The sequence below is a fragment of the Corvus cornix genome, chromosome 17 (genome assembly GCF_000738735.6).
Source record: "Corvus cornix cornix isolate S_Up_H32 chromosome 17, ASM73873v5, whole genome shotgun sequence".
In the NCBI taxonomy this organism is placed as follows: Eukaryota; Metazoa; Chordata; class Aves; order Passeriformes; family Corvidae; genus Corvus; species Corvus cornix.
The window spans coordinates 7706078-7722205 of NC_046346.1; the positions used below are offsets into that span (position 1 = coordinate 7706078).

General features: G+C 51.2%; 1 protein-coding gene across 1 annotated transcript in view; it reads left to right on the plus strand.

Annotated features, from left to right (window-relative positions):
* ASTN2 (astrotactin 2) overlaps window positions 1-16128 on the plus strand; it is a 271503-nt gene that overhangs the window by 79281 nt on the left and 176094 nt on the right. The window contains exons 7-10 of the mRNA XM_039561485.1: window positions 2571-2738; window positions 11573-11657; window positions 11800-11874; window positions 12307-12444. Coding sequence (XP_039417419.1) covers window positions 2571-2738; window positions 11573-11657; window positions 11800-11874; window positions 12307-12444 — 466 coding nt within the window. The remainder of the gene's footprint in view (window positions 1-2570; window positions 2739-11572; window positions 11658-11799; window positions 11875-12306; window positions 12445-16128) is intronic.

Consider the following 16128-nt stretch of genomic DNA (forward strand, 5'->3'; position numbering starts at 1 on the left):
GGAGCACAAGTCTGATGAGGAGCAGCTGAGGGAGCTGGAGAAAAGGGGGCTCAGGGGGAACCGTCTCACTCTCTACAACTCCCTGACAGGAGGGTGGAACCAGCTGGGGTTTGGCCTCTCCTCCCAAGTAACAAGCAATAGGAGAGGAGGAAATGGCCTCAAGTTCCACCAGGGGAGGTTTTGGTTGGATATAAAGAAAAGTTTCTTCACAGAAAGGATTGTCCAGCCCTGGCACAGCGTCCCAGGGCAGTGATGGAGTCCCCATCGCTGGAGGGATTTAAAAGGCACTTGTGGATGTGGCACTTGGGGACATGGTCTGGTTGCCTTGGCAGTGCTGGGGGAACGGTTGGATTTGATGATCTGAGAGGTCTTTTCCAACCTAAATAATTCTGTGGTGGGGAGCTCCAGAAGTCACCCCTCCATCACCCACCTGACCACAGGCTCTTCCCCTCTGTGCAGCAGCTCCTGGGCCAAGATGCTCTGCCAGCTCCAGCCACCTTCACCTTTCTGAATGCTAATGATGCGTCTGGTTCGTGTCGGGTTTGCTGCTGTTACTTGCAGGCTGTAGTTTAACCAGAAGTGGGGTTCGTTAAGGAGGGATTTAATCAAGAGCTGCTGGTTTCGCTCTTCTGTCCTTGGGTGCAGAGGGAGTTGTCTGTAGCCGAGTCTCAAAACAACTTTACGTGCTTCCCAAGCCTTGCTCTTTATTAGGGAGCTGCGGAAACCTGGAGGAAAACAAAATTGACAGGTTACTACAGAGACACCTACATGTAAATAGTAAACACTCCCAAAGGGTTCACGCTGCATTTCTGCTTGGTAAAAAGAAACCAGCAATTGTTGTTATTGGTGTGTAAGGCTATCTTTAAAAATTCATTGAGAAGAATAATTAGAGATAAAACCACGTGGCTCTAAGAAACTTCTTTGTGCTCAGTGTTTCTCTGCTTTCCAGTGGTGCTGGGGGGCTTTACGCAGTGATTTACTGCTGCCTCGTGTCTGATTGAGATGTATCCTGCAGCCTTGGCAGGGCAGCTCCTGCCTTGCTGTTTCTCCAGAGCTGCTGGATCCTGATGTCTAATTCTCATTTGCTTGAGCAGTCAGTAGCTTGGCAGCCTCCATTGGCTTTGAGTGTAGAGATGCGCCTGTGAATATGTTTATGGTATGTAAACACTCTGCGACAAAGACTTGTGTTTATGGGAAATTCGGGCTAGGATTTGGATGGTGCTGAGATCTTGGGATGCCTGAAAATGAGGTCACTCACTGGGATGCTTGACTTGAGGCTCTGCTTGTTTTATCCTTTGCATGGATAATGTGGTGCAGGATGAGGGTGAGAAGGGCTCCCTCTTGCTAAGCATCAGGGATCCTCTTCAAAAGGAGATCCAGAGTTTGTATTCAAGCAGGTTCATGTGGGGTGGCTGCTGCTGCAGGTTTATTGGCTTGCTTTTTTTGTCTCTTGGCTTTCATCAAAGTAGTTGGTGCTTAAAACAATGATGTCCTAGTCCTTTACTAAGGGTCATAAGCCTCAGAGTTTCATGATGATAGGCCCTGGATCTATAGATTTGCTATCCCTGGGTAATCTCTGAGAAGGATTTCAATCTTCAGACAGTGGTTGCAAATTTTGTCCCCGTTGCAACTCCTCAGACTTAGTGGAAAGGTGGCTGTGGGTTCCTGGACTACCTGACAGTTCCCCTTGCTCACTCCTCCTTGCAGGTTTCTTCTCCCCTCTTTCTGAGGCTTTTACCCTGGTAAGTTTTGCAAAACACCACTTAATGGCAGAGGTTTTTTGGCTCCCCTCTGATCTGTGCAGCACTGTTATGGAGGCAGTCTTATAATCAATGTAATTGAAGATCAGAGTTAATGAGGACCTCTGTGCCTACAAAATCCCCCAAGCAATGCTGGGCCTCAGATGTTAGATAAGGAAATGATTGGGCTGAACTGAAAATCTATTTGGCTAATTAGATGATGCATATTCCCAGATGCCAGTGGGGAAAAATACATTTTGCAAAATAAAGAAGCGTAAGATTTTGTAAGAAAATATTTTTGGCAGGAATTCACTTCTAACTCCGAGGAGGGAGAGAGTGGGGGAGTGTCTGGTACAAGACAACTCATACAAGAAGTTGTGTGTTAGGCCAGTTCACTCAGCTTCAGCTAAAGGGGTGAAGTGGGAACGGCCTCTGCTGCCACTGCCCATCCGTGCCCTGAGCTCCTGGTGCCTCCTGGACAACACCTCCACGAGCTGGGGTAGTGATGCTCTGATTACAGATCAGAATAATTACAGTGGTCCACGTTTCTGTAGAGACCTGGGAATCCAACCCCAGTAATGTAAGGGCAGGGAAGTGTCTGGGCAGAGGAGCAGGTGGACCATTTGCTGGAGCAGGTTCCTCTGGAGAGGAAAGGTCAAATGAAGTTCTTTGGGACCAGCTGTCAGTGAACTCGTTATTATTTTGCAGATATTGTCATCACAGCAGCTCCTGAAGAATGCAGTGCTCTGATGTTGGGCCAAAATGCATGTTTGGTGTTTTTCTTTTAGATTTCCACACTCACCTAACCCGCTTTTTTCCCACTTCCCCCAGGCAGCAGCTTCGTTGTGAGCGAGGGGAGCTACTTGGACATCTCTGACTGGCTTAACCCAGCCAAGCTGTCCCTGTACTACCAGATCAATGCCACGTCCCCCTGGGTGAGAGACCTCTGTGGACAGAGGACCACCGACGCCTGTGAGCAGCTGTGTGACCAAGACACAGGTAAGGGAGGCCAGAGGAGAGTGCAGACCCTGGAAAGGTCAGAGATGTGGGGGAGAAGGTTTGTCAGTGGGTATTTTGATGCCGTCTTGGCTCATCTCTGCTCTAGCCTGGTGGCAGGCACGGGGGACTGAGAGGTGCTGGCAGGGTCACACAGTGGTGACTCCCATCAGAGACTGTAAAGAAGATGGGCACAAGATGGGGATTTGAAATGGTGGATCTACCAGTTCTTTGGTGTGGCAGCTGCAGGCACATGGAGTTTATCTGCTTCTAAGCTGAGTTGTTTTGCTGTCCAGTATGGAAAACCTACTCGTGAGTTTACCCCATCTCCACCCCTTTTCTGTTCTGGCCATTCCACTGCAGAGCACCACGATTCCCATTAGTGCTCCTGCCTGGTGGTTATCTACGTTGGATCTGTCCCCCAGCCCTTCCTGGTGGAGTTGTGAACTCTGCCATCCTTCCTCATCTCTAAATGAGCCTTCTGCTGAACGTGTTCTGCTTGTGTGCAGCAACTGCCCTTGTGGAGCAGCAGCCAGCCCTGCTGGGACTCAGGTGTGGGGCTGGGCAAAGGAGAAGTGTCACCTTCCCTTCTGTCTTTCCTGGATGACACATGGAAGTCCTGGAGTCTGTTGTGAGGCAAGAACAGAGAACACAGGAAACAGGGTGACAGGACCTGCCATAGGAAGGTGGCCTGGGGACTGTGCTGGGTTTTTGTGCTAGGGTGTGCTGTGGCTCACAGTTGCTCACCAGCCTTGGTGCCTTCCTGGTGGTGTGGAGACAAGTGTCCCTGGTGGTCCTGGCTTGCTGAGCTTCCGAAGAGCACCCAAACCCCGTCTCCTCACAGAGTGGTGCCATCCCAGTTTAGTCCAGGCTCTCCATGTGGGAGCTGCTTCCCCCTCAGCAATGAGCTTCCTCACCTCCTGTGTGTATGAGATTCCTGGCTGCAGGTGAGGGTGTTGGTGTCTGGTTCTGCCAGAGGGTTTAAAGGATGGCTCACTGTGGAGAAGGCTTTCCCTAAGCCTCCCAAAGCCCCCGGCTGTCGTTAATACACGGATTAGAATAAGAAATCCTTCAGAGTCATGAACGCCTCATGGGGTGGTGGGGTTGACCCTGTTCTCATCCCTCCCTGCTCAGCTGAGATGCAAATACTGAACTTGGTCTTACAAACTCATTTTCCTGGTCAAGACAGGTCTTTTCTGCTTAGTATTCCTGTTCCTCAAGGCTTGTCTGCCTCAAGGCTGTCTGGAGGCATGGGCAGGCACGGCTGCAGCAGAATGGTGACGCTGGATGAATTCCCTGTGTAGACAGCCCTGGGCATCATCTGAAGTCCCAAGGAGGGCTGGGAGGTGATGACAGACATCTGACAGCCATGCTGACAGATGGAGATGGTGCAGGAGGAGGCTCTTCTCATCCAGATGTTGCAGAGCAGAAGGATTTTTGTTTCAGGCATTGGCAAAACGCAGCCACCTCAGTGGGAGAGGGAAGATGCATTCAGCTGTCCCCTGGTTCAGAGGAGGAGAGAAACAACTCTGCCTCCAGCAGAAACCGTGGGGAGACCGTATGGAGCCAGATCACGACTTCCCTGTTGGAAGAGCCCTGTGGCTCCCCTGGCCAGTCCCATCCTTGGCTGCTTGGATCCTGGCGTGGCCTCTGGTGTGAGGAGCGGTGCTGTCCCGTGCCGGCCCAGCTGCCCCTCCCGCTGTGTCCCCAGCTCCCAGAGCAGCTTGTGGCTCTTGCTGAGTGCCCCACGCTTGAGCAGGATGTGTCAGATCTTGTTTGCAGGGAAGGGAGCGATGCTCGTTATCCCAGGAGTTGCTCTGTCCTGGCACTGGGCTGGAGCTGAATCTTGGCAGCTGCTCTGCGGCTCCCAGCCCTGGTGCCCATGGTCCCTGCTGGCCCATGGTGAGGGCAGAGTAGCCTGGATCTCAGCTTTCAGGTCCCTCACCTGAAATGTGTCCATGGGCTTCTTCCCCCTCTCTTCAGCCTGGGAGAGTGCACATGGATAAAACAGAATTTTTGTCCTGTCTGCGCCAGTTATACCTACATGGATCGAGCAGGACTGGCTGATGGGGCTGCTGATCTCCATAGCCTAAATCTAAGACTCCTTAAGAGGTCCAGGCTTCACAAGAACTGAAATTAAGCCTTTGGAATTACTTGCTTGACCCTCTACCCCAGGACATAACCCTGGGCACCATGTCTGTTCATCACCATTGGCCAGCCTTGAACTGGTGAGAAGTTTCTCCAGCAGGCTGAGGCAGACTGTAACCCCATGATACACTGCATGTACTTTTAGATTTATTTTTATTAATGTCATTCTATTTTTAAGGGTGATTTATTTTTATCACCATGAGGGAGGAAGGCCTGTGGTTTTACTGTGGCACATAAATCCTGTCTGGATTTCAACCTTTTCGGGTCAGGGATTTTATCCTCTGTGAGCATCCCAAGTGATGGGTGCCAGGGATTCCCCTGTTCTCTGCCTTCTCAGGCTGGGCAGAGCATCCATGAGAATGATGGACTGAAGTTTGTCCTCTCTGGAGGCTGAAAGCCTTCTAAGTTGCCCCTGTGAAGAGCAGCAGCGCCAGCACTGAGGTCCTCCAGCACATTTATGGCTAATCTAACTTCAGCCTTACCCTTGGAGCTGCTCTCCATGACAGTGTGGATCCAGCCTTGTCCCAAGCTTCCTTGCTCCAAGGTGTAGACAGACCTTTGTGGGCAGGACCTGTCCGTGGGGCAGTGCCACGGGCTCCTGGCACACCTTTGGACAGAGAGCCCCAGGTCACATGTGCACTCTCTGGTGAGACTCAAGCTCTTACCTTTCCCAGCACTGAACACGTCTGTGGGTTGGAGTTTTGGATGGGATTTTTCTGTACAACATACTGACTTGTGACTCTGGACACCGAGTACTCCTTCAGTGTGAAGAATAATTCCCGGTGAAAACAGAGGCTCTGGAACAGTAGGAAATGCCAAAATCCACTTTGTTGCCTGCCCTTAATTTGCCTTCCCTCGTGTCTCTGTCGTGTGACTCACTCTTTAATTAAATGATTGCTGCCCCCCTGACACATTTGAAACCTGTGTTGCAAAGCCCCAGCTCATCAGAGCGTTTCGGAGGGAGCACTGACATCTGCACACGAGCAAAATGTCATCTCCCTCATCCCTCCTGCCTTGGAAACGGCCAAGCTGGTTGATCTGACTGCAAATCCAGAGACAAATGGATGCTGCTGAGGGGCTCCTCCCTGCAGAGGTGACACGGTGACCATGCCCAGCTGCCACATTGGAGGGGACAGGCACCTCTCCAGGGCAGGATGTGCTCCTTGGCTGGAGATGTTCAGCCAAAATGCCCCATCCTCCTGGCAGATGCTGCCTGTGCTGCTTGAGATGAGAACAGGGAGGGTTTGTTGTCTTGTGGGACTGGCTGTCAGCTCTCCTCACTCTCTGTATTTTGAAGAGATGTGGGAGCACTGCTGGTGCCGCCACTCGTGCCACACACTGGGATACCCCTGGGTAAAATCCAGGAGTGCTTGCCGCCTCGCTGGCCTCCCTTACCAGCCTCAGTGAGAGCATCCCATCCAGCAGCATATGCAAATCCTGATTTGTGAGCACAATTACCTGCTTTGTATGCACAAAACTAATTCACTTGCACATTCTGTGGGCATTGCTGAAGAGATCTGCTGGAGAATCAGTCCCTCAGGGCCAAATGCTGGAAGAAACAGCGTCTGATTTTGTGCTGTCAGGCTTGCTGGAGCAGTGGCATAAATGAGATGGATAGCTACCTTGATTAGCAGGTGCAAAAGTGTTGAAATTTTTTTTCCCCATCTATAAATCAGGCGTTTCTTCATCAAAATTCTCTCATTGCATCCACAATTGGTAGCCCCCCCAAAAAAAAAATCAGCAGTAAGCACGAGCTTGAAAGAACCAGATGAAATGTAGTAGCAAAGGTTCTTTTCTGGAAATTGGCAGGAGGAGATAAAAAAAAAAAGGTTTCCATCATCGTCCAAATGGGCCAGTTTGTCACCAGAGCCACAGATGGTGCTGCTGTCTGGGTAGGACAGGGGTGTGTTGTGGGCACGAGGCAGATGAAAGTCATTTTTCACAGAGCTATTTTTTTAAAGGCAACGTGTTAAGGGGATTTGGAGGTTGCAGAGCCGAGCATGTAAATCAGGAGATGACCAACCCTGGCAGGGGGGCATTTGTGTTTAGGAAAAGAGCCATTCCTTCCTATAGTTCAATTTAATGCCATGCAGGTTCTGTGCACATCAAGTGATATTTGTTTGTTCTTGTGCACTTCTGCTATTTCACTGCTGGAGGATCCCGGTGCCTTTATTGACTTAGACTTTTATAGGATGAGGCTCTGTCTCTCTAAGGTATGGAGTTTAATAACTTGGTCAAAACCCATGTAATATCCCATTCCTTTTCCTGTGGTGGCACAGCTTGCCTCGTGCACCAAGCAGGGCAGGAGGCAGTTAACTCCCAAGCTAATTTAGCTCCAGGCTGAAGTGTTATACATAAACAGCAATCAAAACTCGTGCCTGCAAGGGGCCGAGTTAAGGTTATCTGTGCTGTCTTTGCACTCTCATTTTCTGCCATTAGAGTGTTTAATCCTGGAGCTGCTAATGTTCTTGTAATGGCATTTCTGTGCTTGTCTAAAGAGCACGGGGAGGAGGGAAGAGGGATGGGTTTTGCTGTACGGACCCACTCCTGAACCCATCCCCCTGAACCCATCCAACCAGCACTGCAGGGGCTTCTCACCCCGCCATGGGCAGCTCTGGGGCACTGCCCAGCCTGGAAGGTGACAGCCATGGCACACAGGCCTCCCTCGGGACCACTCTCTGCTTCCTTGCATCAGCTCGTGTGTTCCTTGGAGGTGTGGTGTAGGAGCTGAGCAGATGATAATGAGAATTAAATCTGTGCAGAGCTTAAACTCAGCACAGATCCTTGGAGGTTAAGCTTGCACTTAAGTGCTGTGATGGATGAGGGTGAGGAGGGTGCCTTGCAGCAGGGGGAGAGGAGGGATAACTGTCAAAGTGACTCCAGGTTTTCCCTCCATGCTCTGTGCCAGGTTGGCAGGGCAGGAGCCACTTTCTTTGTCTTCCTCCTCGAGCACTAAACTGCTTCTAGAAAAGTTGCATTTCTGATCAGGATGAAGCCGAGGCCCAGGTTTGGAAAGTGTCATCCCTGAAGAGCAAGAACAGCAGACACCAGGGGTAGAAGAGGAGCTTTTCAGAGAGCTTTACTGGGAGGCTGGGAATGTGGTGCTGCAGCTTTGTGGCCCAGTGGCACTGAGGATGCTCTGCTGGGGCCGGTGGGTTCCCTGCAGGGTGTGTGTGTATGTCCAGAGAGGAGTGAATACAAAAACTGTGGCTGAACTCTGTATCCCTTTGGGTGGGAGAGGCAGCCCTGAGACAGGTGTGAGCGTGTTTGTGCAGTGCTCACACAGGTGGAAAGGTGTGTGCTTACAGCCCCACAGCCTCTGGGATCAGGCTGCCACCCCAGCTGGGGTCAGGACTTGTCCCCAGGATGTACCTGTGCAGCTGGGGCACAGCCCTGGCACAGAAGGCTGACAAGCAACAGCTCTGCTCCACCACTGCCAAAGCTCCTCCAGCTCCTTAAATAAAAGTGCCAGTGACAGCACAGAGCAGCTTCCCTGGGAGCACAGGGACTCTGGGAGCCTCCACTTCCTGCTGTGCACTGGGTGGGTGGATTAGGGGGATTCTTGCAGCATTAGCAGATCGGCTCTCTCCATAATGAGGCGAACAGGCTTATCCTGGCGTGCTGATGGCTCGTCCTGCAGCCCTGCAGCCCTGCTCTGCTGCTCCCAGGCACTGTCAGGATGGGCAGGGAGGGTGTGGGTGCAGTGTGAGACCCCATTCCTTTTCCAGCAGAAGCAGCAGGACAGCATGGAGAGCATAATGAAGGAATAGTTCAGCAACTTCCAGCTCTTCTTTCAAAAAGAGAGCTAAAGCCTCTACTTGTTTAATAACACGCTGGAAATACAGTGTTGGATCTCCAGAGCTGGGCACCTGCCCTCATTTACACTGAGTGAGCAGTGATCCTTCCTTCCTTTGGCTGTAACAGCTGAAAAATTGCCGTGGATTATCCAGCCTGGTTTGTGGTTTCTGAATCCAAAGGCAGAGGAAGGACCGTGCATGCTGGTGCCATGGGCAGGGCGCAGGGTGGTGGCAGTGGGAGCAGGATTCTTGTCCCGGGGGTGGGTAGATGCTGATTCATTTGTGCTCCTGCAGCAGCTGGAGGCTGTGCAGAGGCGTGTGCGGGACCTGTGGAAATTGCATCCAGCTCCAGGTGCAGTTAGTTGTCAAACTTGGTTACTTTGGTTGACTTTGACTTCAAGCTCAGCTTGAATCCTAACTTAGCTGCAGCAGGATAACTGTGTCTGTCTCGGATGCAGTTGCTTTGAACAAAGACACTTCAGTTTGGCCTTTTGATGGTTTGATTTATTTTAGCAGCATGTTGAAAAACACACCCTAAAGAGGGCTTAGAGGTGTGGCAACCCCTGTTCCTCCCCCTCCAGGCACTCTACCACGTGTTTCTCATGCCATGGGGGCTAGCCAGGCTCAGCATCCTTCCTGGCTCAGCACTGTCTTTGGGAAGGATGGGGACAGACTGAAAATAACAGAGTAGTTTGGGGGGCCAAAGAAGGAAGGTGGATGCTGTTGGGGAGAGGGCAAAAGCTCCTGAGAACCTGTAAGAGCACAGCAGGTTCTGCTGAGATTTTTTGGAAGCCCCACGAGTTGTCTGTTCATGGTTCTTGATAGAGGAATAGCTCCTCAACCATCTGTCCTGAGGCAACAGACTGCAGCTGTCAGCTGATCCCATGATGGGAGCCTTCCTATCCAATTTCCCTAACTCTCCTGAAGGGGTGTAGATCGCCCTGGGAAACCTGTGGAAAGCTGATCCCCACTCTCTCCTGCCCTGGATCTCCTCCCCAGCTGGTGCCACCACTTGCCCTCTCAGTTACTGAAATAAACCTCCCAATAAACCTCCCAATAAAGCCTCAAGCACTGGCTGTAGCTGCTGAAACTCCAGGATTGGAGTCGATAAAATCAATATTTCTGCAGGTTGATAGAGTTCCTCCTTCCGACGCCAAACTGACGGAGCAGTAAACAAGCCAGCAGACAAAATAAACCCTCCTGCACCATGGGAAGGGCCTTCACCCCCCGGCACCCCCAGCCATCGATACAGGGGGAGGCATTTGGGCCACGGGATGCCAACCTCTGTTGGTGTTTTTTCCTTACTTGCTCTAATTTCTGTGGCAGGAGCCGAGCGTGAGCTGGTGCCCCAAGACTCCCAGCTCTGCTTCGCAAGCACTTCGAGATGTCTCTCATTTGCAGAGCATATATTTGTTATGTAATAAGCGCCAGGAATTAATGATCCACAGCACGGCTGGGGAAACTTGCGTACTAAGCACCCAAGGAAAAAATAACTTTTCTTTTTATAAAATCACTGATGGAGCCATTAGGACCTGTGTTTCCTTGCACCGAGACTGCCCCAGCCCCCAGGCACGGCAGAGCCTGAGCAGGGCCGGGCGCCGCCATCTCTCTCCCAACTCTTTCCCTTTGGAGCAGCAATGTTCCTGCCGCTCCTGTTATGAATCATGAGGTTAGCAGCTTTTGACAGATCATAAATCAGTGCTTCGAAGTCGCTAGGACAAATCCCAGGACATTTAATCTTTAATATTAGACGCGTTTGAGGCAGTGAATATTTCATGAAGGTGCTGTTGCATTTTAGCACATCATTAGCCGTCTCTTTTTTCCCCCCACTCTTTCCTTTTTTTGCTGCCTCTCCCTTCCCAGGCGTCTCTTCCTCAAAAATCTCAGCGGCTGAATCCCCATCTCTCTCCCTCCTGGCAATAAAGCTCTTTACTGTAATCCTTGTGAGGCATTTTAAGAACTTGTTTAGGATCCCGAGGGGCAGGCAGGTAGCTGCTAGTCTGCATTGCCACTGTGAGGGGGATACCCACCTCCCCAGCACCCTCCCCAGGTCCCCACCTCACCAGTGTTTACAGCTCAGCTTTGCTGCACCGTCAGGCATGATGGGGAGAGGAGCGGAGGGGAGGGGGGAAACACTGGCGGCAGCTTGTAGCAGAAACTCCACGTGCAAATCCAATTAATCTTTTGATTTTGCTGTTTCTTGCTCTGGGTTATGTATTTCTACCAAACACTGAATCAATTCGGGCCAAGTGTGGTTGGGTTTCTGGTGCGGGAAATGTCTTCTCCCGCTGTCAAAATAGAGGAGTAGGGTGAGGCAGCACCCAGAGAGTGGAGAGGAGCAGGGCTGAGAGCCCCTTCACTGTGGGATGGGGGTGCAGCATGGGAACTGTGTGTGGAGGATGGAAGTTGGGGGGTTCTGCATCTTTCAGTGGGAGTTTGGGCTGCAGGAGACTCTGCTCGCTTGTCCTGGTGCCAGATGGCAGAGCAGAGGTGGGAGGGGGATGTGGGATGGGATTGTGGTGTCCACCTCGGGGATTGCACAGGGTGGACACTGCTCTGATCAAGCGAGGTCAAGATCCCTGCTGAGGCGTGAGCCCCTGGCTGCAGGACTGCACAGGAGCACTGGTTAAGGACAGACCTTTGCATCATGAAACCCCATCCCCAGCTGCTGTGGGTGCTGCATCATGCAATCCCCTCCCCGAGAATAACTACAGGTTTCTTACAGCTTCACATCTCCTTCTCCACTCCTCCTGACTGTTTCTGGGCTCCAAAGTGCTCCAGAGGCACAGGAGGGACCAGAGTGGCTGTGACAAAGCAGAGATGGCAGCTGGCACAGAAGTCACTGGCACGCCTGTGGGCCAGAGGCATCTCATCCTTCCCTGTTCTCTTTAGGAGAGTGCAGCTGCCATGAAGGGTACGCCCCGGACCCCGTCCATCGCCACCTGTGCGTGCGCAGCGACTGGGGACACAGCGAAGGGTGAGTGGGGACGCGGTGCTGGGGTTGATCTGCCCCGGCTGCCACAGTGCTGAGGAGCCCAGTTCTCCTCCCCTTGGGTGATCACTGTGCTCCTTGCCCTGCCCAGTGATGTGCTCAGCTGCTTTCCCCTCTCTCCTCCCAGGCCCTGGCCCTACACGACGCTGGAGCGGGGATATGACTTGGTCACAGGAGAGCAGGCACCAGAGAAGATACTCAGGTGAGTCAGAGGAGGGTTCAGCTGGGACATTTGGGAAGGGAGAGCTGTGAGGACATCCCAATGGATGCAACCTCTTGGTCACTCCCAGCTCATTCTTGTGCTGGCGAGGGGACAAGTGTCATTTGTCTGTGTCAGACCTGAAAGATTTGTCCATATTGGGCAGGCAGGGAAGGGTTGACTTCTTGTCCTGTCAGCAAATGTGAGGACAGCATTCACAGAAACTCCTCCTGGAATAAAAACAAGAGTTTTCCCGTCCCCATGTTCTCCTGTCACATCTCAAGTCACTCCTCTCCCATGTGGCTTTCAGGCCAAGAGCAAATCACTGACTTATCTCGTGGTGCCACCACTGCTCTGACTTCCGAGTGGACAGTGGAGGGCCACCATTCCCTGTGGACACTCTGTTCCTGTGTGACATGTTTGTCCTTTTCCCAGGTCCACCTACAGCTTGGGTCAAGGGCTGTGGCTGCCAGTCAGTAAGAGCTTCGTGGTGCCCCCTGTGGAGCTTTCCATCAATCCCCTTGCCAGCTGCAAGACAGATGTTCTGGTGACAGAAGATCCAGCAGATGTCAGGTAGGAAGCAGATTTCTCGTTTTCTCCATGCTTGAGTGCCTACACTGCTCTTCAAATTGTTATTGAGGATGCAGTAATTTCTATGATGATAGGTTTGATTAATTTCCTTCCAATAAGAAATCTGATGTGATTGCTCTCCAGGCTCTTTGGGCTGATGGGTCTAGGGCAGGCCTGAATGTGTAACTCTGAAGTCTGTCAGTACAGGCAGGTGAATTGATAGGAACCTGTGGCAAGGCAATTTGGAAGTGGCTTAAACGTAATGTTAGATTGCAGTGCTTAAATGGATGCATTTACTGGGATGGAGGTGCTGTCATCTGTCTGAAACTCATACCTATATCACACCCACCTGGCCACTGACATCTGCTGGGATGCTCATGAAGGGTGAAAGGCCATGTTGGTCATCCAATAATTACACAATTAGAGGGTATTTTTTTTCCTTTTTGGAGGACAAATGCCTGGACATATCGCTGATCACCTTGGTGGTGGTTGTCCTCCTTGGTCTGGTTTACGAGGGTTTAACTGTAAACTGTAAGGGTTTAATTCTGAAGGTATTTAGTGTGTATTCCCCTCTCTCCCATTAAATTAAGACTGAACATGTCACTGTTGGGTGCCAGGGAGACTCTATGTTCCCTCCCTCCCTGTTGGGTGCCAGGGAGACTCTATGTTCCCTCCCTCCCTCCCTCCCTTCCTTTTTGCTGCTTTCTCCTGTTGACTCCAGACACAGTTGCCTGACTTGAAAATTCTTGGTTGTGTTATGAATCATCTTCCTGGGCACCAGCAGGATCCTTGTGTCCCCCAGCCCCTTCTGTCTTGTTTTTTCCCAAAGTGATGAGGTGGTGGATTTCCTTTCTTCTGTCCCATCATCTTGGCAGGGCCGTAGTTGAAGCAAGTGCCTACAAAAGCTATGGCAGAGCCAGGACTGGCATCCAAGATGTCCTCACTTCCAAGTGTGTGTTTTTGTTGCTAATTAGCGCTTGTTCCCTTTCCTGTGAAAAGAGGCCAGTGGTACACATCTATCACAGTTTGGCTCTTTAAGGAGAGTTGTTTTTCTTGTCTGCAACAACTTTGGCTTTCATTTGAGAAAGGGAAGCACTGCCTTGGTTTATGCTAACATTTTCCAAGCCAAAGTGCCAAGAGAACATTATCTCTTTCTTTCCTCCTCACATCTTCATTAAAAGTACCTCAGTGAAGGTAGGGGCTCAGAAGCTTGTTTTCTGCTCCAGTGCAGTAATTGTCTCTGGGCACTGCTCCTTGTGGAAAAGTCTGTGTCAGGATGGATGAATGCCAGGCAGGAGGAGGGGAGGTTCTGGCACAAGGCTGTTGCCTGCTCCCCTCATAAATGGAACCTGAACTGAGAATTCCAGGTGTAAATATTGGAGTGGCTCAGGTAGAAAAAGGGAGGTGTGAGTTCACGGCACTTGTATCTTACACGCAGGAGTTGGTGAATTATTAAAACTTTAATAAACGCAATAATAAATATTTGATGTTGCATTATGGGAGGTTTCACAGATACAGTGAGAAGCCAAAAGCAATCCATTATTTCTGCATTAGGACTGAAACACTTCTCAAAAGCGAGGAGCTGCAAGCTCAGGATCCTCAGCACCCCGGGGTGGGTGGAACCTTCTTCTGAGGTTCTTGGTACTTGGGTACTTTCATGTAATGAGAAAGGTACTTTCAGAGCTGCTTATCTTGCAGCCTCTTTGCTTTATCCTTCTGGACTGACATAAGCAGCTTCTCAGGGGAGCAGTTTTGGTGGTTCAGATGTTCAGGTGGTGATCTAGCACATCAGACCAACATCAGAGGTGAGCACGTGCTGTCCATGGTGTAGGTGTTCAAACACAGTCATCTATCCCTCTTCCTGGAGGGGTCCTGTCTCCTGCCTTTGGGACTGTGGTAGCACTGCTGTCCCTCCGTGCTGGGAGCTCCTGCAGGTGAATCACAGAATCATCTGGGTTGGAAAAGACCTCAAGGATTGAATCCCACCTGTGACCAATCCGCACCTTGTCAACCAGACCAGTGCACTGAGTGTCATGTCCAGTTATTCCTTGAATATTTCCAGGGACAGGAACGCCACCACCTCCCTGGGCAGCCCTTTCCAATGCTTGACAACCCTTCTTCAGTGAAGAAATTCTTCCTGAACCTGCAGTGCTTGGGCTTTAATAGAGTCCCATCTCCATGGCACAGGGCAGGCCCTGGGCTGTGTTACAGCAGCTGCAGCACAGCCGTGCCTCAGCACCCGGCGTGCCCTGTTTGCTGTCCTGTAACACCGTGATGGTGGCTCGGTGCTGTGTTTCTTCTGTGTCTGTAATAACGAGCGTGCTGCATTCCTGCAGACCTTTCATTAGTCTGACACCTTTGGCTCTGGGGTCACTTGTCTTGAAGAGTTTAATGGAGGGAAATTGCAGAAAGACTGGTTTGGAGAAAACAAGTGGTGAAGTCTTTACAACTCAGAGGGTTAAAGGTTCAATGTGGTCTTGCGTTTTTACGAAGATGTTTGAGATGTAGAGGGACAGGTGGGACTCGGCCTTTCAGCAGCTCTCTGGGGAAATGCTGACTCCAATGCTGTTCTCTGGGTTTCATCACTGGGCAGTGCAACAAGCTGTACTTTGGTGGATGGGGATGAAGGGCCCAAATCTTCCCCTGCTGCAGCCAAGTCATTACAGAAACTTCCTGCAGACCGGAGCCAACGGGCTTCGTGCAAACATCCCACTGGGGATGCTCCAGGGGCTTCAGGGCACAGGAGTGTGCAAAACTTGGTGCTGGAGGTTTTAGGGCTGTGCATCATAAATTAAGAATGAGAGTGCTTAGAGTTAATGAAACTTGCATATATAATTTATCAGTGACCATATGGAGCATCCCTTCCTCGACCCCAGAGTCTGATCCTCCGCACAACGATCGCTTCAGTCGCACGCCTGGGACTGTGACAGCCACGCTCACGGTGACGTCTTTGTTCAGATGAGGTTGGCCAGCAGTGCTGCAGGGCTCTCCCCACACTGGGCAGCCTCTGCCTTGCGTCCCAGGCTGGGCAGACTGTCCTTGCAGGACATCCCCTGCCAGGGCAAGAAATACATCCCAGTCCCACCTTGTCTTGCTGGTTTTCAAGACCCCTCTTTGTTTCCACTCCCATCCCTCTCTCTTACCTGTATTTCTCCCATAACCTGGTGTTAAAGGCAGTAGTCTATAAAATTTTGTTAAACAAATTACTGTTAGGTGTTCAGTCCTTCTGCTGGCCTTCCCTGGACACCTTGCCATCTCTGTCTGACCCTTTGGAAGGTGCAGCTTGTCCTGTGGGTCCAGGAATTGCTCTAATTGTGGCAGTGTATGGGAAGGACCCACAGCCACAGCCCCCAGGTCCTACTGCCCCAGCACCGAGCATCCCTGCAGGGATAATAAAAGCATCCCTGTAGGGGATAATAAAAGCATCCCTTGGGGCACACACAGCAGTGGGGGACCAAGAGGAGAACTAACCCTGGGGGCAGAGCATGGCACTGGCAGACGCCCGGTGGTCACGGTTCACTGTGCCACCCGCTCTGCAGAAAAGTTGGTAATTTCTGTTGAGCAGCTATAAATCAGGCACGAGCCTCAGCTGCTGCCTGACATGACATATAGCTCTATCGTTATGGCAACCATAGAAACAAATAAAAGCCTTGCCTTCACTTGACAAGCCTTTGAGATGTCCTGATG